This window comes from Wyeomyia smithii, chromosome 2, assembly GCF_029784165.1.
Source record: "Wyeomyia smithii strain HCP4-BCI-WySm-NY-G18 chromosome 2, ASM2978416v1, whole genome shotgun sequence".
Lineage (NCBI taxonomy): Eukaryota > Metazoa > Arthropoda > Insecta > Diptera > Culicidae > Wyeomyia > Wyeomyia smithii.
In genome coordinates, this window is record NC_073695.1 from 54,296,261 (window position 1) to 54,320,829 (window position 24,569).

At 36.3% G+C, this 24,569-nt stretch overlaps 1 protein-coding gene across 3 annotated transcripts in view; it reads left to right on the plus strand.

Moving 5' to 3' along the window:
• LOC129721169 (myc box-dependent-interacting protein 1) overlaps positions 1-24,569 on the plus strand; it is a 97,687-nt gene that overhangs the window by 59,312 nt on the left and 13,806 nt on the right. For 2 of the 3 annotated variants that reach the window (XM_055673434.1, XM_055673436.1), the window contains exons 2-6: positions 2,868-2,945; positions 17,484-17,619; positions 17,677-17,867; positions 17,930-18,034; positions 18,095-18,347. In XM_055673434.1, coding sequence (XP_055529409.1) covers positions 2,868-2,945; positions 17,484-17,619; positions 17,677-17,867; positions 17,930-18,034; positions 18,095-18,347 — 763 coding nt within the window. The remainder of the gene's footprint in view (positions 1-2,867; positions 2,946-17,483; positions 17,620-17,676; positions 17,868-17,929; positions 18,035-18,094; positions 18,348-24,569) is intronic. The other variant, XM_055673435.1, reaches the window with a different exon arrangement.

Consider the following 24,569-nt stretch of genomic DNA (forward strand, 5'->3'; position numbering starts at 1 on the left):
CAACGGAAGCGTCCACTACTGTGGCAACGAAGATAGCGCAGCGGTTAACGTTGGTCTCAGCATCTATATAAGCAGGGTCAGCTGATGCAGTGTGGCATTTTAGTAAAATGCTGTCTCTGAGCGATAGCAGGCACACTAGCAAATGCACCCAATGAAAAGAATGTTCTGGAAAGCTTTTCAGTGTTTATTTCCCCCAAGGAATACTTTATTCGCACTGCCAGTGATAACGCACAGATGTGATCGGCATCTTATCAAACATTGAATCAAAAAACGAATTGTCCTTTTCAGGATGAAATAAAAACCTAATTGAAGAGTTAATATTTTCTCTTAAATCAATTTACACTTTCAAGAAATTTGGAACAGATATATATGTATTTGGTTTCATCTCCGTGTCTCAGAACGTACTGAATTATCTTTTCCTTCAGTCATGAGCACAACATCCGAAAAGTTTTCATTATCAGCATAGAAATTAATTTTTCGCATAATCAAAATTCAAAAATTATCAAGTCCAAATCATGACAAGCAACTATATTATTGAGAATGGTCAATCTTTGTTGAAGCGCGAAATTTGACTGATCTGATTAGTCGTTAATATGATTGCTTCCCAAGCACGGTCGACAGAATCATAGACTTTGCCATTTTAAATTTGCTATTTGTCTGTATAAGAGTAAGGATGGGAAATATCGACTGAAATGGCTATCGATAGTTATCGATGATTTTCTACTACTATCGGTAACTATCGATAGGTTATATATTAGCATGGCTACGGATAGCGTAGCAGTTACAGCGGGTTTAGCATCGATAGCAGCTGATGCAGTAAGGCACTTTAGTGAAATGCAGTCTCTGTGCGATAGCGGGCACTAGTAAATGCATTCAATAAAAAGTTGACTCATCTTTACAACACATGAGCCGTCGAGTTTGAGTGTTAAATCAGCTTTTCACTGTTTGTTTTATCACAAGAAATACTCTATTCGCACTGTCAGTGATAAAGCCAAGATGTGATCGGTATCTTATCCGATATTGAATTGAACAACAAATTAAAAAATGACTGACACGCAAGCAGCTGGGTTTTCTTGTAAAAGTATTCTACTTCATCCTTGCGGTCGTGGCTTTGCACACAACCTTCCTGTGATTTTTTCATTTTCACTACACTGGTATCGCTTTCACTTCCAGTCTGTGATAGTTCCGATTGTTAACGCATTGTTAATTCGCACTTTACTTTTAATTTGTTCCAGTTCCACTGAAAATTTCAATAACCTTTTGTTGCCTGTTCCCTTTGAGCAAAGTTGTATTGCTCCGCGTCCTAATAAAGTGTATAAATTCCTTATAATACTGACCCTGTGTCAGGTTACACAGCACGGTTATACGTTTAGCTATGCCGGTTTTGCCGCATTACATGACATTTATTTTTTCTTCTTCCGCCTCTGGAGGCTCAAGGAAAATCTAGACAGAATATGCGTTCTAAAAATGCAATCCTTTCGTGACCACGGACTCTAATTGAATGATTATCGATCGGTTCAATTATTCTATCAAAACAAATCTTCACTCACCAGTCGTAGCACTTAGTGACCTAAATTTAATATCAAGGCCAGCGAAAATTGTACCCGTAACGAGCTCAATTTTCCGCAGAGAACACAGCATTCAGCGTGATGTAATATCATGTTGAATAACACGATCACTTTACCACTGCTGTGTTTGTGTGTGTTCAAATTTCGCCTGTGAACAGCTAAGAAAGTAACCCTTTTTAGACGATTCGAAAGGTATCAATTATCACACGCATCCTAACTCAGTTTCTTTTCTCAACCCATTTGCCATTTAGTGAAAGCCATTTGACAACAAATGAAACCGATTGTGACCGGTTCGAATACGGTCAGAAACGGGTCTCTTCAAAGTGCACTCTCGGCTCAACATCACAACTTCCTTCCATTTTGTCTTAACTTCAGCGGCCATTGTTAAGTAGTGCATTTTTTTTCAGTGGCGAAAAGTCCGTTTAGCACTGGGGCCTTGCGTGGCACATAGCCAAAATTTGTCCGTAAACGTAATGCAACAGTCCACATACCTACCTTCATCTCCCGCCCCCCTATCCGTTCGTTCATCTTCCTTCCTGGTTGGTGCTCTACAGACTAACGATCACAATACACGGTGGTTTTCGTGTAAAATTACTGTTTTTGCAGCGGAAAGAAGCGATCTGCATTGGAATCAATATTGCGTTTCCTCGTGGTTGATTGCTGTTCCGTGGGTGGCTAAGGGGGATGGCAATAAGATGTTGTTGATGATGATGATGATGTTGGGCAGATCTAGCACTCAGGTGTTTGGTATTTACCTCTCTTCTGTTCCGTAGTTTTATTACCGCTGTTTTTGCTGTTTAACGTGTGGATGAAAGCTTTACGCGAACCAGCGGTAAAATGAATCTTTGTGTTTATGTTTTGGCTCTGTCTGGTCTCGGGATTTTTGTTACTGGGTGTACTTGTGGTTCGGGGTTGCTTTTTAGCTGGGTTTCGCTTTCTTTCTTGTTAAGTAGTCATTGCAAGGCGCTTGATTTTGATCTGCTCCAACATGTTTCGTTATTTAAAGCCACACACAGAAACAATATATGCAACCGAAGCAGGTTTCAGCGTGCTGTTTTTTACCTTTTGTATACAATTCGATTCAAGGTTGGAACTGTATCGGAACCATAAGTTGAGGTAGTTTGCTTGGTTTCGTGCCGAAACCTCTTTGACGGAATGCCATAATTTTGGAAGCCGCAAGTCATCAACTGCGCTTGAAGCTGTGCTGCTTCGCACTTTTTTGACAGATGTAATTTATCGATTGTGTGGGTTTTAGCGGCACTTCTAATCAATGTTTATTTGTTTTGGTTTTCATTGCAGGTAAATGTGTTCGGCAGTTTTCAGAGTTGCGTGTGCTACGGATTCGATCCAGCCTGCAGGGGATTACGCCGATGTACAGTAAATATATCATTTTTCTGCTCCAATTCACACGGGAATATAATTTTATGGTTTTTTAGTTTCTGAATTATGAACATTAATGATTTTTCAAAGGTTCATTCAAACCTTCAACGAATGTGTTTTCCAAAAAACTGAATGCAACACATAATATATCCAATAACCACAAAAAGACTTAACGATTGCGTGCAAAAGCTTTCTGTATAAACGTAAAATATCCAACTAGATTCATTTCACCTTTCGTGGAGGCTACTTTTCATGACCCCGGTGGGAGATAATATAAACGTCTAAAAATACACTTCAATTCCCCTGAAACTTTAACTAGCCAACGTGTATGTAAACACTATCAGGTTACTCAACAATGACGCATATTATATTTCTTCAACTATACATGCAACCTTACGCTAGGCCAGGGCGCAAAAATAACCCGTTTGACGTCCCTCTTCCACTTTTCAATTTATTGCGGCACTCCCTAAACAATACTTTCGCCCTTGTACATTGATGCTTTTAAATCTGTTTTGTTTATTATTAATTTATGTCAATACCGCTGGAAAGAGTATTTTTTATCATCAGAGTAAATGAAAGCAGAGAACTAACCTGCTTTCAAGATTTGATTACCCTTCTATTTATAGTATTAAAATTTATTAAGTCATGAGTCACCAGAATCTGTCTTAGCAGATGATTTGATATTGCTTTGCACATGATGTGTCTGGGAACTTGACCACCGCAAGACTCGAACTTGAAAAATCTCTGTTGTTATACATACAGTGGCAATTCGTGGTCCCAAGGTCAAACTTTTTAAACTGCCCAAAATAAATATCATCTTCATTTTCATCATTTTCATCATTTTGAAATTCTATCCAAATTTTATAAGTTTGATCATGGTCTACTTTCAAAAAATGAAAAATATAACTTCTGATACAGCGAAAATACATGAAAGATTTCTTCGACAAAGTTGTAGAAGTTGTAGTTGTTGTCTGCTTAATGAACTAGAATGTTAACGGGTTAAAGCCGTTATTAAAAAAAGAAATTTAGTTCGAAAAATTTAGCCCTACGGAGGGAGCACCTTCCGTTGTTGTGTCGCTCTTGCAAGCACGACTCAGACTGACTTTGATCACACAGATCTATAAGAGTTATCAGCATCAGCCTACTCTTCTGTGTGTGATGAGACATTCCTTTCAGTCTATAAATAACGTGTGCAAGGCAGTGTGTGTAGTTAGGGATGAGCAATAGAATAAGTCGGCAGTGGAATGTGATACGCATATTGATTGTGGAACAGTACCACCGTCCCCCGTAGTTTAATTGGTCAAAACACCATACCGGAGACAGGGAGTTTGCGGGTTCATGTCCCGTCGGAATGCGGTATATTTTTCCAAATCTGTATCATATATCCAGTTAGCTTATTTTCCGCTTTCTCTACTGCACACATTGTCTGTTTAATGAACCAAAGTTGTAGAACTTTAAAAAATATGAAACCTTGCAAAAGCAATTGAACTTCTTAAACGTCCATTTATTGAGATATAGAGCACTCTCTATGTAGTTTTTCTATTATAACTTTTTATGTACTTTTTTCAGGAGTAAGATGTTCGAGACCAGTGGTTCCCAACCTGTTCGGCTCCGCGGCCCCTTTCGCTAAACACAAAAAGCTCCGCGGCCCTCCAAAAAAATTTCTGATACAAATTTTACAATACGAGCCTGCGTTTCTCATTCTCATATCGTCCTGCGAGTAAAACTTGTTTCACATCTTGGTCCTACTTCGCAGAGGAGTTGAAAATCTGCTTTCACAGAGATATCTAGAAAGAAATTTTAAATAACTGTCAAATTTACCAAGAGCCTCGCGGCCTCCCTAGATGAGCCTCGTGGCCCCCTTGCCGGACGCGGACCCCTGGTTAGGAAACACTGTTCTAGACGAATATATCCAACACAATCATACAAATTCCTCTTAAAGACAGCATGCAGCTATGGTTATTCTACGCAAAGTTAGAGCGATTTGATTTGAAGTTCTCGTTCTGGTTAATATCTGAGCGTTTTGCAATCATAAATACCTTCTCAAAATAGCATTTTTCAATAGCTTTTCAAAAATGAATGGTGTTCCAAAAAATTAAACCAATGGCACAAAATGACATCCTATACCAGTTTGATTTATCACGTTTTAAATTTGTCAAATCAACCAACACTTACTTCTGAGGCCATCTATTAACAAATAGCGAGAACTTAGTTGTACATCCCAATTTTTCCACACTTTTAATTTGGGCATATTTCTGTAAAATTGTTTTTTGTTTTTGGTTGAAACGAAGTTAAAGGAAGTAGAAAATTCATAGTTCGGTTTTCCATGAAATTGATAAAAAACTGTGGATAATCATTCAATATAGAATATAAATAAAAAAATGGCATAAAGTTGATAAAATGCCTAAAAAATATTGAGACGTTCGATATTTTTCATGAAACTGAATAATAGATTGGAAAAATATCGATGCATCGCTGAAAACATGCTATGGGTAAGAAATTTTTGAATATAAGATAACTCAAAAAAAATTAATGAAAGATTGGAAAAATATTTTGAGATGAACACCTTTTTTTTCCTGTGTGGACTCATCACTGCGACCAGAGATTAGGATCTATTGTGATATTGCCCAGGTGTTTTCTGTACTTCGTACTTCATATTATTGGCAGTATCACTATTGAAGTAAGTGATACGCTTATCATTCATATCCGTGCTTGTGTGTAAGTTCTACCTTTCCGTTTCAAGCTCACTACGCTACTATACCGAGCCTTTGTCCATCCTAACAATATCGCCTAATTCTAATTCTACATAATTATAATTCCCTGGAGAGAACTTTCATACGTTACTCACACCAGTTTTATTATAATCGGGACTTATTTTTGTTAGAAGGAGAGTCAACAGAGGTACTGTAGAATTCAGAAGAATAAACCCATGCTAAGTCTTTTGGCAACCAAATGGCTGGATTCTACTAAGATTCGAACCCACGACCATCCGCTTACCAAAGCGGACTCTGTAACCTTACGGCTACGGAGCTCCCACCTGAACACCTTTACATTTTATGTAAAAGTATCAAAAAAGCAATAAAAAAATTTCAACAATTGTCAAATTTGCAGAAATTATTATCAAAAGATAAGAATACAAACATCGATCCATGACGGTAAAATTGTCAATTATTTTTGTAGAATTGCCGAAAAAAACTAAGTAAGCAATTAACGAATCTACAAAAGAAAAACAGACAACGAATAAAACAGGACAAAAGAAATTAGGCAAAATTGTACTATCTGATAATATTATGCTCTCAAAATAAATGTATAAATGGAACAAACTATAAAAATATTTTCAATTGGATTTCGTAAAAACGCGTTGAAAATTGTTCATGAACACAAACAAAAATATTGACACATAAATGAACAAATAAAGTTAATAGAAATGGATGTCAAAATCAGACAAAGTGCCATGTCCGAGTGATGAAACAGTCGAGAATAACGCTGAAAAAAATATGACTGAAAGGGAGACTAATAAACCTGCAGTGTATTCTCCAGCAATAGATTTATTCTCTATGACTTTATAAACCTCCCGGACGATAAACCTGACGATAGTAAAGCCGATACCTTGCAAAAAAAATTTTCGACAAATTTTTTAAAAGGGTTTGGTAGAAATGATATTTTGGATTTAGAATACTGGTGTGATTTTTTCGGCAATGTTATTCAGGTCGGACCCGATTATCAGAAGACTCGATTATCCGAAATTTTATTTTTTTGGTGTTCGTTTTTAATTTTTATTTAGAAATTTTACCTTTACCATCCTTTCTGGAATATTACTTCCCATTTATGTCACTTCCGGCATGTTGGGAACATGTTCAAATGCCCCAGAAATAATTTCTGGTTACGCCACTGCATCATAAAAATAAAATAAAAGTAGAACATATTTATTTTATTTTCGTCAATCGCAAACTTCAATACTTTTTCTGTGATTCGATTATCCGGAAAACTCGATTATCCGGAATGAAATTTTGTTTGATGTTCCGGATAATCGAGTTCGACCTGTTCCTGTTCCTTACGAAGAAAATATACGCTAAAACAAAAATTTTAGAAATCTGCGTCAATTTCGAAATCTGCTTTAAAAAAATTGATTAGCTAAAGGTTTTTAATCATTTTTGCTAAATACTTTCGAAAAAAATCATTTGAAGTATTATTTTCACATGCAAAATATCATCGGACACTAAATAAACATTTTTTCTGAAAGATCTACGTAATAAAACGCGTAAATTCCGAAATCCCCGAAAAAAGCCGCGCAAATTGTTAAAATCTACGTGAAAAAGATGCGTAAAAACCGCGTAAAAAGGCTTTAACGTATCTCAAAAAGCCCAATTTTCTAAATCTATTTTTTTTACGAAAACTACAAAATGTACACTCAAAGTTGATGGTTGTTCAAACATGGAGACATATTGTTTAGAATTTTGCCGAAGACACTACACCATTCAAATAAATCTTTCTGCCCGTGAAAATCAGCTCAGGAGACAATCCTAAAATCTTTGGTGCCGTGTCAAATAAAAGTTTTTATAAAAAAAATCATTAATCAAATTAGCTGAACCGAGTTGCTATCATCAGATATCTGCCAATAAGTGACAACCTAGGAGGGAGAAACGGATACGAAGCTGTGTGAGTGTCAAAATGATCCAGAATGAGCTGTCAATTTAAACCAAGGGAAAAAAGCATTTTTTTGTTATGAGTATTGTTATAACTGAAAGGTAAAAAAATGTTAGCGTACTTCGATTATTAAACTTGCGCTTTTCTGGATTTAAGGCTTTGGTTACAATTTCGAACACACTTCATCACGGTCGAATGTTGATTCTCGTTTCACAAAATAGTGAGATGCAGGATTGTGAAATTTTTGCAACTGCATGAAACCCCGAAAAATCTGCCTCACAGGTTATGCTCTTGCATACATTTTTAGAAAATCTGCGTGCGCAAATATATATAAACTCAATATTCCGAAGAAACTTTTATACAACGGCAAATTGTAAAAACACAGACTCAAAACATTTGTGTTTTACAGACAAATTTGCAAATTCAGTATTCCTGATATTACTTGAAACTTCGTTTGAGTCATGCATACGTTACAGCAAGAAGTTACACGCTATCAAAAAACGACGCATGTGCGTGTTTTCTGTTTTGAGTATAGTTTTCGTTTCTCCCTCCACTGTTTCGTTATTTTATTGTATTAGCAAGTGCCAACGTTCACACGATTTCGATTTCATTTCTGGAGTTATTCCTTCGTAGACTTGAAAATGAATCCAAGTTTACCCGAACATAAGATACAGAAAACCCGGAATCAAAACTCTTGTTGAAGTTCAGCTATTTTTATATACTTCTGAACCGTCAAGGTCAGTTTTTGATAGTTGTTTTTTCTTAATTGTTCTAGATATTAAGCCTTCCGCCTTTCGGGCCAGAGCCCGTTATGCAATTTTGTTATGCAAAACCGAACATTTAAACTTAAAATTTTTTCCCAATACTTTTTGCAGCTGCATGCTACTATTTTTTAACTTTATATTTACTCGTTACGTATAGATGCATAAAAATAATTTGGAAACATTTCCTGTCCCCCGTACAAACACAAAAATCACACCCACCGACAAATTCGAAAAATCATGCACGCGATATATATCTCATTATACTACAAGTCGTAAAGTATTTTATTTGAGTACACTTCCGGCAAACTGAATCCACGTTTCTAACAAGTGACGCTAGCAGTTTGTCGGTATATTCACATTCGAATTTTGTTTACATTTTTTGACCAAAACCAAAATGGGGTTTGTTACAGAAATGTAAATCGCTTGTTACTAGGCTGGTGTTTCTACCTCATCGACTTTAATCATTCTGTTCCCTAAACAAAGTTTAGATAATTATATTATCGTAAATTGATCAGCAAATCGTGATCACTACTTTTAGCTCTCAGCAACGAGCCAAAACGTAAGTCACTGTCAAGGCTGCTGCAGCTGCGATATCGGTCGAAAAGCACCGCCAGAGCGACTCGCACTCATACAATCCAACGGAGATATGAAGGGGGATAATTAAATCACCGAAACGGCTGCGAGTCGTAAATATACTACACACCGGGTGGGTACATTTGTGTACGTATAAATCGTAACTGTGCACCGGTTGCATGCCCAACAAATAACAATACTACTTATACAGTCGACGATTGTGGCTGCGATAGTGGGTGGAAAATGGGCGGTGGTGGTGAGGGTCTCGCGAAGACCCATAGAGGAAAGAAAAGAAGGCAAGAAAGTTTATGCACAGTTCCCACGCTTGATAAAGCCCGTGCGGGCGCTCGGTATCTTATGGCCTAGATGCAGCGCGTTCGACCTTCACTTGGCTTCCAGTTTATGTGCAAAGTTTTTAGTCGGATGGTGGCTGTTACAAGTTCAAACGAATGAAAAGAAAAACAGTAGGTGGAGAAATTTTCCCTGTTATGCTAACTCGATATGAGCCCGGTAGGTAGAGATGACGCGATTGCTTTGGCAGGTCGACGGCTTCTGCAACCGCGGACAAAGAATTGCGGAGCAGTTAATTTGACTTTAACGATAATGGCTTTATGATGATGGAATAAAGCACGACAGAATTCACCTAGTAGTGATTATGTCAATTTTTAATATATCTCAATGATGACATTGATAGTTTTGAAGAGTAAAATATTTAAAATTGAAAATTTAAAGAATATTCAAAACAAAATTTAAAATAAATAAAAAATCTCCCAGATGCTCTCGAGGTACGATGATGGTCTAACAAGCCAGGTAGGTTCGAGTCTCGGCTTGGGAGAGACTGTTAGTAGCGCTAACCACGCAATTATCCTGTACACTAAACAGTTGGCTGCGAAGTATGTGTAATAACAAACAAAAGGTCAAGTTCCAAATCGGAATGTAGCACCAAGGCTTTGCTTCGCTTTTTAAATAATAAAAAAAACACATTTTGACCAATGTAACGCTTCGGCTCAGTACAGCAAAACGTACAATGAATATTTCCAAACGTTTTGTCTCACATCACTTACGTATGTCTGTGGCACAAAGTCGAACCTTTTTGCAGATATCATTCTTGGCAGTTGGTCGTCATGAAAAATGCATATTTATAGCCGTTTGGTAAACCCACGACTTGCTGCCGTCGTTAGTGAGGGTAATTTGAACAAATTACAAACACGGAAGACACAAACAATTTTCAAAAGGGGCACCCACCTTTTCTGTTGTGACTATTGCACACAGTATAGGTATCCTGTAGTAAACATGACTTTTTACTGACATTGCGATGACGTTCCTGTACAGGCGTTATGGCTATTTATTTTCTGTTAATCTTGAATGACGCTTAAAAAGGTGAATGCCCTCCTAGTAAAACGTAAAATTTAATCTCCAAGCTTAAGGCTCAAGTAGTGACACTTGATGTGGCATGAATTTCAGAACAAAGGAGAAGAATACGACTGGAGCAACGAATCACCTCAATTCGCACCAGTACGCGAGAAAATTTCGCCTTTCGCTACATTTACAGCACAGTCTCACACAGCTCACGCACGCGTTGAATTAGTTTGAACTTTGCCGATTTCCACATTCCTCGATGACTTTCGCTGACTCCGTTGAACGAATCAACCCCGGCGACTCAAGTAAGGAGGTAAGAGTCGCACGAGCAAAAGCAACGAAACTTATGGGCCCAAAATAAGTGGACAGCAAAACTAACCTTTTGCCTAATTGCTCGTCTGTCATCGTGTCCATTGCTTCCATCGTACCGATTTTATCAAATCTTCACCGATTTCTAGTTCACAAATTAAAACAATCGCTCTGGGCTGATGGGCTATGTAATATTTATTTCGCTTCTGAATAAATTTACGAGGAAAGCGAAAGTTTTGATTCCATTTTTCTACGATCGGTACTACATACAGCAAGGAAGGACAAGCTTCGGTTGAATGAAAAGGAAAGTATTGTGTCATCCCCCTGGTGATCGCATGTTCAGCGATGATGATAAGCTGCAGTAAAGCATGTGCACAGGTGGGCACAAATTTGACGCGCTTGCATGACCCATCAGTTTGTCGGTGACTCTTAACATGTGGAAAAGATTATTGTATTATTTATATTGAGTGAAATTCAATTTTAAATTTGATTTTAAAAACAAATGCTTTTAGTAAGTTTTTCACTATAAATAATTTATATAATAATAATATATAATAATTTAAAATCAGCAGCCAAGAAAAAAATTAGAGGCAATCTTCAAAACTAGTCTTTTCGTCACAGTTCTAAGTCGGTTTTTATGTCATGAAAATTGCCAAATATTTTTTGAGACTTATTTTTCGAAGTTTAAAGAAGGGTCTCATTTTTTTTATGGTAATTGATCCTGGTTCGCACCTTCATCATAGTTTTTTATGGTACTTTAGAAACGAATGATTTTTCCAGAACTGCAATATTTTTCAACCAAAACTTGGACTGAAAGTAAAAAATAACTACAGACGTTTAAATTTCTTGACTTGAGAAAAAACCTGATGTCGCATTTGTGCAAAATACAGTATAAATCTCAATTGATCTACTTAGCAGCGTTAAATAAACTAGTACATAGTCAATAATTTTTGTTTATAAAATAATCAGACTGTTTCGAACAATATGTATATCATATATGTCATGTTCCATGTTCCGAAACTGAGGAATTCTATAAATACATATACCAATGGGACTTCGAGCGGGCGCAGAAACAATTAAATAGAACCATACTAATATGGGTATTTAAACTCATGAACTGATACCAGCGGTTTTTATGGTTTTTATGGTTTCGAGATGACTTAATGATTGGTCTTAAAACAAATCATTTTTGTATTCAATCAATTATTTTTTTGGTCGCTATGAGCCGTAGCGAAATATGTACAAAATAGCCGTTTTCAGGACAATTGCGTTCAGTTGGGGGGATATGCATATCATCAAAACACCCAAAACCGTAAAAATGGCCTGTTATCTTTATGAACTTTGAACCAATGTAAGATTTTGTTCAAATATTCATGCGTCAGAATTCGTGAAACGGATCACTAAAAGTCACGATGTCTAATTTTTTCAAACAAATATTAAAATTTCAAACAAGACCTTGACTCTCTCATTTTTATTGAATTTGAATATGTTTTTATGTTATTATTGACATTTGAAATTCTTGATATTTTTTTTTTTTCAATAGGCATATCCTTAGGAGTATTGCATGAATTTGATGAAATTTTCACAGCTTATTCATCTCTAGTTGTACTTTATGAAATTTTTTTTGGTTCAAAACAATATGTTGATTAATATGTATATAAAAAATGATATTCTGGGGCACTGAAAAATTAAAATATTTTTGTTATAATTTCGAAACATTACTGAAAGTTTCAAGTTGATATTATTTTATGTTCAAAAGATTTGGGGTTTCAAAGTTGGTGCCCAAACGCATTTTCAAGCAAGAAGCAAGCAAGCGAAATACTGTCATGTGCAGAAACTCTGCGAGATTTTTTTCTTAATCCCCGAAAGGCTCTCTTATAAGGGGTATCTCGGTCAAGGCGAATAATTTTAAAATCATGGAAGTTAAGGTCTATATTTGAAGTGAGCCGAGTTTCACAAAGGGAAAATGCATCGCTTTTATACTAGTGCTGGGACTTTCAACCGGATATTCGTGATCCGGTTATCCGAAGCTCGGATCACGGATGTGTAAACAAATACTATTCGGATGTCCGATATCCGGATACGGATAATCGAATAGTCGGATATCCGGATATACTATCGGTCTGTTCCAGCCTTCGGATCACTAACCACACCGTCAATCTCGACTGCGCGAGCTGGTATGTACACGTACATGTACTCCAGTGTGAAAATCTCACAAAATATCAGAGAAATAATGTTATATTTCAAGGAGTATCACAGAAACCCAAGGAATTCATCTTTGACATTTTTTTACCACCTTGTAGACAGCAGTGTTGACCTCCAGAAATTATTGTAAAAAATTAATATGTTAGAAAAATCTACTTTTTAAACATCAGTTTTTTTTTCTACGGCAACTGCACAATGTTAGCTGAACATTGATAGTTGTTTAAACTCGAAGAAATTAAAAATTTTCACAGTGTATGATTTTTGGATGGACAAAATTATTATCTACCACTTTGTCAAAGACAGTATACCGATCCAACAAACCGTTCTGGCTCTAAACATATTTTTTGTGTACACACATAAAATGATTCTGGAACTCGATAATGCATATTACCGAGCTATCATAGTTTAACCTCAAATATTCAGATTTCGGATATTTTGTAACGAAATTTCATGTAAGTTGAAGCGAGACTTATAAAAAAATACCAGCTGCCATTTTTCAACCGAGTGCTTAGTGCACCAAATTGCCGAGATTTGGCTGTGAATTCTAAGTGTGTACAAACAGTACTTAACAAATATTCATCAACACACTATTTATGATTTATGATAAAAATATTCTTAGAGCCAAACCCCTTCGTTTGGTAGGAATAGTGTCTTGGGTGAAATTGTAGATAGTAATTTTATTCCTACCATCACCTTTTTTTTAATTGAAACTTTTCAACTTTTTTTTCGTATCCAAATTCGCACAATTATAAATATTTAGCTACATGTACAGTTTTCGTAGAAAAAAATGATTTTTAAAAGTGTGTTTTTGAGACATATAATATATAGTAATATTGTTGTACTATTCCCGTGAAAACATTACGGTAGAAATTTTTGAACTTTTTTGATTGACCCCAGCTCAAGAATTTCTAACTCCCAAAATGTCGATTTTTTTTCGAATTGGGATAACACCAGATCCCGACGTTTTGTGCATTTCTAAGACATTTGGCATCAACATTTTTTTCGATATCTACAATTTCTTGAACTACAGGAAGTGCAATTTTGACCGCTTTGAGGCTTGTGTTCCCGAAGTTCTGTTAAGCTTAAAATTCGCATGGGGGCTTTTTTCGAGAAAACAAAACTTCTGAGTCCTACTTCTATATGAGATTTGAAAAGTCGATTTCTGTTGTCACCGTAAAGTTTAGATTTCCTGGAAGGACAAAATTACTGTCTATAACTTTACTAAAGACATCATACCAATCAAACAAACTTTTCTGGTTTGATTTTTTTCTCTTTTTATAGAATATATCAACTTTGTTTTATTTCGTCATGATCAGACAACCATCAAAGCTTTATCTTTTGTAATTTCTTTCAGTGTATATTTTTTTCGTGAAGACAAAATTTTTATCTACAGTTTTTCCGAAAACGTCCACCGACCAAGCAAACCCTTCTGGCTCTAAGCATATTTGCAATCATCAGTATTATTTTTTCATAAACCCTTCTGAAAAACTATTTTTAGCATAAAACGACAGAGGTAGAAAACATTGATTAATGCATTCGAACGTAATCTTGATTGTGGAAATCGATTACTCCGATGGGGAGTAATTGGATTTTAAATAAACCAAATTTTAAATAATGCAAGCAGTTAGGTAATATGTGCTGATTAGAACAATAGCAGAGATACATAATTTTTTATGCATTTATATAAAGATTTATAAAAGCTTGTATTTCTTACGAATCGACGAATTTCGGTAAAATATTGCGATCAGTAAAACTGACGTTTAGGAGCATGACGTAAATGTGACTAATTTTCGGCCTGAGACATGAACCAGTTTCATATGAAGCGTTATTACACTTTTGGCTTGTAAATTTTTTAACGATTCATCTGCAACTCATCACGGGCTCTATTCCGCTGAGTTATATAAATAAACTACTATTCGTCTCAAACATATATGATTATTAGTAGCATACAAAAGTGACAATACTGAAACTCAGCTAACCGTGCCAAATATTTTGCACGTACCAGTAATTATCGAAACGCCATCTAGCACGCTTCCCTAAATTCCGATTAATTTTCGTTTGTGAAAAATAATCGACCGAGGCTGCTACTCATGACGGGGTTATGTCTGCTAGCGAACCAAATTTGTGTCGTATTGCGAATCGTCCTCGTGCATCATTGACACCAAAAATAAAAACAGCTGCATTCAAAAATAAGGCAACTGGAAAACACCGAATTCGACATACTTCAGACAAAATGATTTCCCCATGATCGCCCCAGCAACCACTCCACCCCCATCGAAACCAGCCGTGTTTGTTTAATCTAGTTTCGCACCTATTCTGTTAGCCGATAACGCCTACTCCCACATTCTTTCAAATCTATACCAGTCAAGGCAATGTTTCGTATGTCCAAAGCATGAATCGAAATAATCACCGATGCAATTTGGCTCCAAGGCAATGGTATTTTTTTGGCGAACGGTATATCATGAATATACAGGCTGATAATCACAACCGAACGTCGATTACGTTGTTTAATTGCCCTATAAATTCCATTATACATGCAGTCGTTAATGCAGTCGCAAATGGCTGTTCCGGTAAGTCTGTTCGGGGGAAACATTTTTCTGTCTTATTGTCGAATAAATTTGCAATAATAATTTTAAATGCCAATGGTTTATCCTTTTGTTTTCGGTAGCTGTTGGTGTGTTACAGTACTTGTAAATGACTGTAACTATCGTGCCTCGATCTAAGTACCTCTATTTTAAGTTGGTTGCAATCGCAATCTAAGCAGTGTCGACCGTAGCTGCAGAGACTACATCGACGTCGCCCACAGGGTCTGGGAGGCAATATTTTATCAGCTTTGCCGGATCTGGAAGGCTACACTGCACAACCTGCCGAATCGATAAAGACACGCATGCAGAGAGTGCACATGAAGGTGCAGTTCGTTCGTTGCACACAGTCGGTGCTTTCTCCCTCTGGTCCACCAACGGAACCGGCACACCACAGCAACACCGTATGGAGAGAGAGAAACTTCTTGCTGAAAACGAAAGTCAATACACCGTATTACTACGCGGGAAAAGTGGTTTCATATGTGCCCGAGGAGGGGCAGAGTAAGGGGCAAAGTGAATGCTCACAAATATAGGTTAGTCAACGGACCGGTTCGCGCAGTTGATGCTTAGGAGAGTGCGCGTAAAATGGCAACTCACTCCGGTAAAGTTGGAGGTGAAATGTGCTGAATTCATTTCATGCCGGTGATTAGAAGGAAAAAATTCGAGCTTGGCTTGTAATAAAAAAATGTGCTCAAAAAGATGGCTTAGATCATTGAATAAAATCTCAGAAAATGTAAAAGCATTCTATATAGTCAATGTGTCTGCTCAATTTGGCTGAGTCAATTGGAAAGTAGAAAATGTGTAAATTAGTTTTTTTTGCACGTTTGAAAATGTCATTTAACTCTGTTGTTCAGAATGGAAGCTTATGTATTGTGTAAGTAGATCAGAGGTTTAAAATGTTTTTGAAAATTATCTGCAGCGGACCACAAACTGAGTAAAATCTGTTAAAAATTTGAAAAAAATGTTTAGAGCAAGTCTGCAAAAATTTGCACATATTTTGGGAAAATATGTGTAAGAAAGTTTGCAAAAATCTGTGATTCTGTATTTATACAGAAATCTGTGTTTTGCAGACAAATGTGCACATCTTGTATCCATGTTGCAGATATATAATATTATGAACAGCTTAATACGAAAGCCGAAGATATTAATGCCAATGCTAAAGAGAAAAATATTAAACAGGTTCGTGTCGACGACGGGAAAATTTATAAGCAACCATCGAAGAACGAAAACTAGGAGAAATGAAAGAAAAATGACAGACTTTGAAACTGCAAGTTAAGAAAGAATTACGCGTCCCCTTTTTTCAGAATCAATGGGACCGCCTTGTACATGACCCAATTATGGGTTGTATTTTTCGCAGTTATTGAACTTATCAATTTGCCTTGGCCACTTATCTTAAACTAATTTGTTTTATACCTTAGAACACATTTATAAATGGTCGTTAGCAGTTCCGAACTAGTATTTCTCGATAGAACATTTCAGTGAAAACATATTATCTCAAGTGCCAGTTTATTATAGTGCAACACATAATTGAGTTGGTATATGGCTGATGCCAGTCACAACAACCGTTTATGATGCTTGACAATTTTACAGGAAAAAGCCGGTTCTAAAAATTGTTTTCAATTGTTAGCTCGAAAATAGTTTGCTTCACCGCAAGCAGATGAATGAACTACCGTCGTCACTTGGCACCAGACTTGGCACTAGCTAACTCTCGTTTCAAGTCGCAGTTTAAATTCATAAAACAGAGAAGTAGAAAAAACATCTCGCTTCCCCCGCTAAAAATATATGCATGTAACCGACAAAATTGAACAACTTTTTTGCCGCTAGTGCCACTGGCCCGGATATCTGGCAGCGGTACGCTGCGTTACTTGTTACGTATTTATTAGCCAACAAACTGAAACAGGCGGTATAAAAAATGACACAAAAACCGGGAATGATTTCCCGAATAGCGCTGATGATATCAGCCTTCCTTGGCTAATGAAAAAACAAATTCGCTAGTCGTCTTTCGTTGAATCATTCTCTTACGTACCTTATTAATTTATAAACAATTGCTAACAAGTTCTAATCAAATCCGTTACCATTGCTCTTCTATTTTACAGCTATTACAAAATCTCGGCAAAGTCGACCGAACTGCAGATGAGATTTTCGATGAACATCTCACCAACTTCACCCGACAGCAGAACAGTGCCACCAGGCTGCAGAAAGAGTTCAACAATTACATCAGATGTGTGCGAGGTTAGTATTACACTGGTACATGTATTTATTCTTGTTACTAACGTCTTCCGATTACAGCTGTTCAGAGTGCCTCCAAAAGCCTTATGGATGCCATAAACGAAGTGTACGAAAGCCAGTGGACCGGCTCGGAGGCCCTGTACGCGCAGACCAACACCGTTGAAGTACTATTCCAGGACTTTTCGCACAAACTCGGTGACCAAGTGCTCATACCGCTCAACACGTACACCGCGCAGTTCCCAGAGATGAGGGTAAGGATAGTGAACATCCGATTTTGTTCCACCATAATCAGGCCTTGAATATTGTTTTGTAGAAAAAAATCGACAAGAGGGGTCGCAAGTTGGTGGATTACGACAGCCAGCGACACTCCTTCCAGAGCCTGCAAGCTAATGCTGCCAAACGCAAGGATGACGTTAAGGTAAGTTTCATCCTCGCTACTGAAGCAAATTTTTTTCAATATCCGATTGTTTTTTCGTAGATCACCAAAGGTCGCGAACAGCTAGAGGAAGCGAAGCGTACTTATGAAGTGCTCAACACCGAACTGCATGACGAACTGCCAGCGCTCCACGACTCGAGAATACTGTTTTTGGTGACAAACTTGCAAACACTGTTCGCCTCCGAGCAGCAGTTCCACAGCGAAACGTCCAAGGTGTACGCGGAACTGGAAGCGATCGTCGATAAGCTGGCCACCGAATCACAGCGAGGCTCGTACACGCTCAAGAAGATTACTGGTAAGTTACATGAAAAAAAAGCAAATGTTTTTTATCTTTTTTTATTCATATTCAAGTACAAACTGCTCAAGAGTATATTAAACTATGTCGAAACACATATTTGTAGAAGACAGCATATCGCTAAGATCACTTTTTTCTTAACATTATAAACCTGAGTATTATGTTTGTGAAAGGTTCGAATGTTGGTTATCAATAATTGAGCCATTGAGAGCAAAAGTGGTACATGTGCCATTTTTACACTTTTTGGGTTTTTTGCATAAATTGATGCAGAACGCAATAATGTACTAAAATATCCAAGAAAAACCGAAATCTGATAACCTGAACCGAAGTTATAGCCAAAATAGTTTTTGGTAATTAACATAATCACCATTTCGTTGAGAGCAAAAGTGGTACATGTCCAGTCTGTGCATATTAGATGAATTGTAAGTCGAGGATTGTAGGATGTAAAACAATCATGTCTTTAGCAAAGTTGGTCAAGTGATTGAGCACTTTTAGATGAAGATCTGTCTGCTTTGGAATTTTCTCACTTAGTGGCGCTAGTGTACCCGCGACCGTTTTGTAACAGAAAGCATTACGCATGTTTCAGTATAAACTCGTATGCTGTTATCAAATATATATACACTAGCGCCCGGAAGAGACAGAATCCTTTAACAAACAGATCATCATTCTATAGTAGGTACTCAATCACTTGGACAACTGCGCTGAAGACATGAATGTTCTATGTCCTAAGATAAGAGAGTTATAATGCATCCTTCATGCTCACATTGGACATGTACCACTTTTGCTCTCAACGTTTTCTGGTTGTCATTATTTTTCCCATAGAACAAAAGTGGTACATGTTTTTCCATCAAAATTTGTGTAAGTTTCTCAACCAGAACTCGTTATACTTTCATGTACCGTCTTTTGAATCCTTTCCAGCAATGATTTAGTGCAGTTATGTTGGAAAAAATTGTTGAAAATAATTTACTATTTGATTGTTATCGTTTATCGCGTCTCCTGGAGAGTTTACTTAATGGCACGTGTGCCACTTTTGCTCCCAACGGCTCAATTGGGAACGATCTCATACATACTTAATGGGTCCAGGGTTCATGCTCCTTAGCTCCTTCGCTTGATTCTAAACTCAGCAGAATTACCATAAACTTTCGTTTTGAATTGTTGAATTGAGACAGCAAGCGAGAGCCACAAGTATGATTTTTTATTGTTTGTTAATTGTTTTCCCTGCGTTTTTGTAGAAACAGCCACATGATTTTTCTTGACACAGTTATCTCTCGATAATTGTACTCTTAATTTACTTAGACTTAACTTCAATTTCAGCTAAGTATTACAATGATGTATCTTTTATTTTTGTTGAAAACTGGGGTCCAATTTGACTAAAAAAATTGGAATCGACCTTGTCTTGATTTTAATATGATAATAACATTAAGTTTAGTCGGGAAAGGGGCCAATCTCACTTTTTGGTTCATCATAACAAGAATTTTCAATATGATATATAATAGATGGAAAATTTTGTTGTTGTTATGTATATTACTTTTCCACATTTGAAATCGTTATTTCAGATCCCGTGGACAACCGTGGACATTAAAAAACCCTCCCTCGCCCCCTTTTTGTTCACGTGGACATTTGTTTACAAAGAGAAATTTAAAAACTTTAGGTTCCGTGGTTTATTTATTGATTAAGCATAAGAAATGTCAGCAAAGAATAATAATTAAAATTTTCAATTCAGCCTAAAATCACCTAGACATGCAAAACCATAAATGAAAAAATCCCATCAAAATTCAACCTAAAAAGGCTGAGAAACGCGCCAAAAGATCAGAAAAGGGCAAAGCAGAAATTGATTCTAAATTTTGCGTAATTGATTCCGAAGTTTGAAAAAACAAAAAAAAATTAACACTGCAAGAAATTTTTGTTTATTGAGCGTCAGGAAAAGGCCGAAAGCTACTATTAAAAATGTATCCCAAATTACCGTCAAAAATTAAAGTTTCTTGAATGTAGAAAAAAAGATTACATTATACTGGAAAACATACCTTAAATCCAGAAGATATCGAAAAAAAATAATCTTAAATAGAATGTCGAGTGACTAAAACATGTTGAGGGAAAAAACCTTCATTGCTAAAGATGACCAAAAGCTTTGAATTTAACTGAAGCGCTCCAAAAACATGAAATACCAGCAGGAAAATATTCAAAAATGTACCTTGAAATAACTGAAACTACTTGAAAAAGTTGCAAAAACGACGAACGAAAACTAAAAATAAACAGCGAAAAGCCACAACAGAAATTAACTCTAAATAGAAAAAAAACATTCGCAGCGGAGAAACTCTCAAACAAAAAAAAAAACATCTGGAAAATTGATCTCAAATAACTATCTAATAACTTAAAAAAGCAACTATAAACCAAAAAATATCAAAATAAAAAAAACTATATCAAATTTAGTTTAGAATGCATAAAACCTCTCGTAGATGGTTTGAATCAGCTGATACTTCGAAGAACTTAAAAGAATAAAAAAGAATGAAATCCGAACTCAGCTCAAAATGGTGGAGAAATGTATGGAAAAAGCCAGCAAAAGAAATAATGGTTTAAAACATTTTAAGTAGCAGCAAAAATCGGAACGAAATATGATCAAAACTTAGACAAAAAGGGCTGAAAAATTGCTTCTTATGTAGGTACGACAAAAAAGGAAGAAAGACGTCCTAAAATGTTATATAAAATTTGGTTCAAATTTATTAGGTAAGTCTAATAAGAGGGAGAAGCCAAAAAGAAAATTATTCAAATTCAGCCTAAAAGGACAAAGTGGAAATTTAATACATATTTAGATGAAAGTGGCTCCATAGATAGATAGAACTGAGTTCAAATTTATGTCACAGCTTAGTGTCTCAGAGAGTTACAACAACATCATGATAAATGATTTAAATTCATCCAAGAAGTACCCTTGCTAACGAGAGAAAACAAAAAAAATGAATATATCATAGGGTAATCGCTCCATTATTCATCTCAACAGCTTGGTGGACCTATATTCATCTTATTTCTCTCATTTGTCCAATTTACCGTCAAATTTCTACAAATTTTTGAAAGTAAATCTATTTGCTTCTCGATTTTCTCAAGTGGCTGAAAGTTTTACGTTGAAAATATGGTAAAATTTGACGATTAATTGATCAAAAAGGCGTGATGAGATGAATATAGGTACTGAGATGAATATAGGAGCGGTTACCCTATTTTGCCTTATTTCTTGAGAGGCTCTCAACATGTCTCAAGAACCTTTCTAAAAAACGAAGAGGTCACGAATAAAATGATTCCAAATTTATCTATAATATAACTTTGACTCAACGCCAGAATATCTGTAAAAATTTAATTATAAGCCAATGTGTTTTTGATAGATTTTAATTTTTTTGGAAATAATATTTTGTCTTAGTGGAGATCATCATTACTCCCCTCCCCCATCAATTCTTCAAAGACAACCGTGGACATTTGCTTCTCATATGGAAATAACATGAAATTGAGCTAAACTATCAAAATATGCTAGTATTCATGCTAGAATAAAAAAAATACACTTATTGAAAATTAGAGCGAAATTAGACCAATTAATAAAGGAAAAACGAAATAATGAAATTTTGCTAAGAATCAAATAAATAATTGTTTTTCGATCAAATATCGACGCTTTTCTCGATTCTAGTGCTAATTTTATTTTGTTTCATTGCCTTAAATCATCTTATTTTGAATCAGTTTTTGTTTTTCAATTTTATCAAATATAGTCAATGCATAAGATTCTTTAAAGCAGCTCAGTATTGTAGAGTAAATTACAATGTGTCTAATTTCTTTAAATTTTTTGTCATCCAAATATATCTTATTTCTTTCTCTACTTTCGCTACGCAGAAGCATAAAATTGATAAAAATTAACTTAGAATCGCCGACAATTTTTTCTTTGCCTAAAAATCATGAAAATGACCGCAAATTACACTGCTCTACAAATGATAAAAAAAATGCAAGAACTCCTGAAATAACCTAGTGTAGGTTGTACTGTTTTTTACCTCAGCGCATACAATGTTGAATGAATTAAAATTAAAAATTAACAGCACAACCGTCAAAGTCTGTGTAAAGGATCCAGGAGTCGTTGGCGAAACGCATTGGCATGCCATGGCATGTGGAAACCAAACAGCTTGTATACCTTATTCAAACGGTGGCAAATAACACGAATTGGATCATAAGAACCATATAGTCGATTCCGAAGATCCAGCTGCAGGAAACTTCTTTGGTGCAACGGCGTCTCAGGAGCATACAAATTCAAACGGCTTGTGCGACAAGGGGGCGTAGCTCTAGTGGTTGAATACCGAGAAGTCGACAACGGTCCTCGTACGATGGAAGATCCAGTGGATCTCTCCATGAGAGATAACGAAGAGCATAACGTAAGAATTGTTTTCTGTATCATTTCCACTCTGTAAGACCAGTTTGCATGGTAAGGGGTTAGGGTATCACGGAACTAGATTCGAGGATTGATGGCACTAAGGAACAGTAAAGTGCTATAAAACATAGTGGTTCTTGAAGGTCACCTCGCTATCCTAGTATATTCCAATATCCTTCACGCACTGCACACGGAGATGGTGCTGTGATGATATTCAGATGCTCCTGGAGCTCCAAACACCCGCGTAGGCAATTAATTATTCAAAATATATTTGTATTATCCGCATAAAATAGTCGACATTCGGGTGGTAGCAATAGTGAAGCGACGGTTATAAAAATAAAGAAGAGTAGTGGTCCCAAATTACTACCTTGAGGAACTCCTGACTTGTTAGGAAAACGAATCGCAACGGTTGAACCTATTTTAACACTCACACACACACAAGACGGCAAGACGGCAATCCCTGTTCTATAGACTTCATTTACATGTAATGAGCTATTTAATAAATAGGATGTTTTATGTTGTTTCTCATTTTCACAACATTTTTCGCACATTTTTATGATGTTTTGTGAAAAACGGTATTTTGACCATAACTTCAAATTTTATGAGTGTTTGGGAAATTTCCAGTATGAGTAAAAGTTACGCTTAACAAGACCTACAACCTACACTAAGTCACATCACAAGTTCCCCATCGTTGTAGAACAGTGTTATGAAGGTCTAACAAAAAAGTTTCAAGATTATTAACTCAGAATCGTCGCAAAAGATGATATGTGGCGAGAAAAACGAAAATAATCTTCTATTAAATAAAAATAAGTTGGTGTCTGTATAACGGCGTTTCACCCGCCTTTTACTCCAAAAACAACATCATTAGGTTACTATGATTGCAGGCTATGAGCGGTAGACAAGCTGTTGTAGCGTCGTTATTGAGGCGTCGTTGTTGAGTAAACAAGCACCTGATGATTCACATATAAGTGATATTCGTTTTCGCTGCCCACTACACCGTTTCTATGCAAAAGCGCTATAGCGTGGTAGCAGCAAACTTGACATGCATGTGAATACTCGCAACGTGGCTTTGATTTTATGGCTTATTTGAGCAAAGTTGCATATAATCGTTTTATTTATCTGATAAAAGAAAGAACAAGAATAACACTACATGTGCGATGATTTAATTTACCATTGCTCGGATCTAATGAATCTGTTCAATTTTCTCTAAAATGCACACTGACTTGGATCATTGATATTTGCTGATGCTGCAATGATTCTGTTAGCTGGTAAAAGAAACGTGTAGTTTTTGCTTCTCAAAAAACATTGATTTCTGTTCATGTTTCGTTAAATAGGCACTATTGCATTCCTACAAATCTCTGGATTTACAATTAATTGTTGAATGTTGAATTGAAAACTATAATGTTGCGAAGTGTCAACTGCACTGTGCTTAGGCAGCAGAGCTGCCTAAAAAAGCAGATGAAATATTGATGTCATTGAAGCGAAAATTTCGAAGCTCCGTGTACCTACTAATTTACCATTTAATTTCAACGTCTGTATGTACCTTCGCGCTCCGCAGTTGGGTGATATTCGATAATGCCCAAAGCCCTGATAACTGGTGGCATTAAACCTAAAACATGCATATTCTCGCATAAACAGCTTTATGTCACGTGAAAAACAATTGGTATCATGTATGTTTGAAAAAAAAAGATACCCATAAAATGGTTGGCCATTAGGTTTTGCGAGAATTTTTGTTCAGGACAAAACCATTCTGTCACTATGCCATGGCAATAACGAAAATCAACTGGAAAAGTTATAAAACGTTAAAAACCTTGATATTTCCCGCCCTT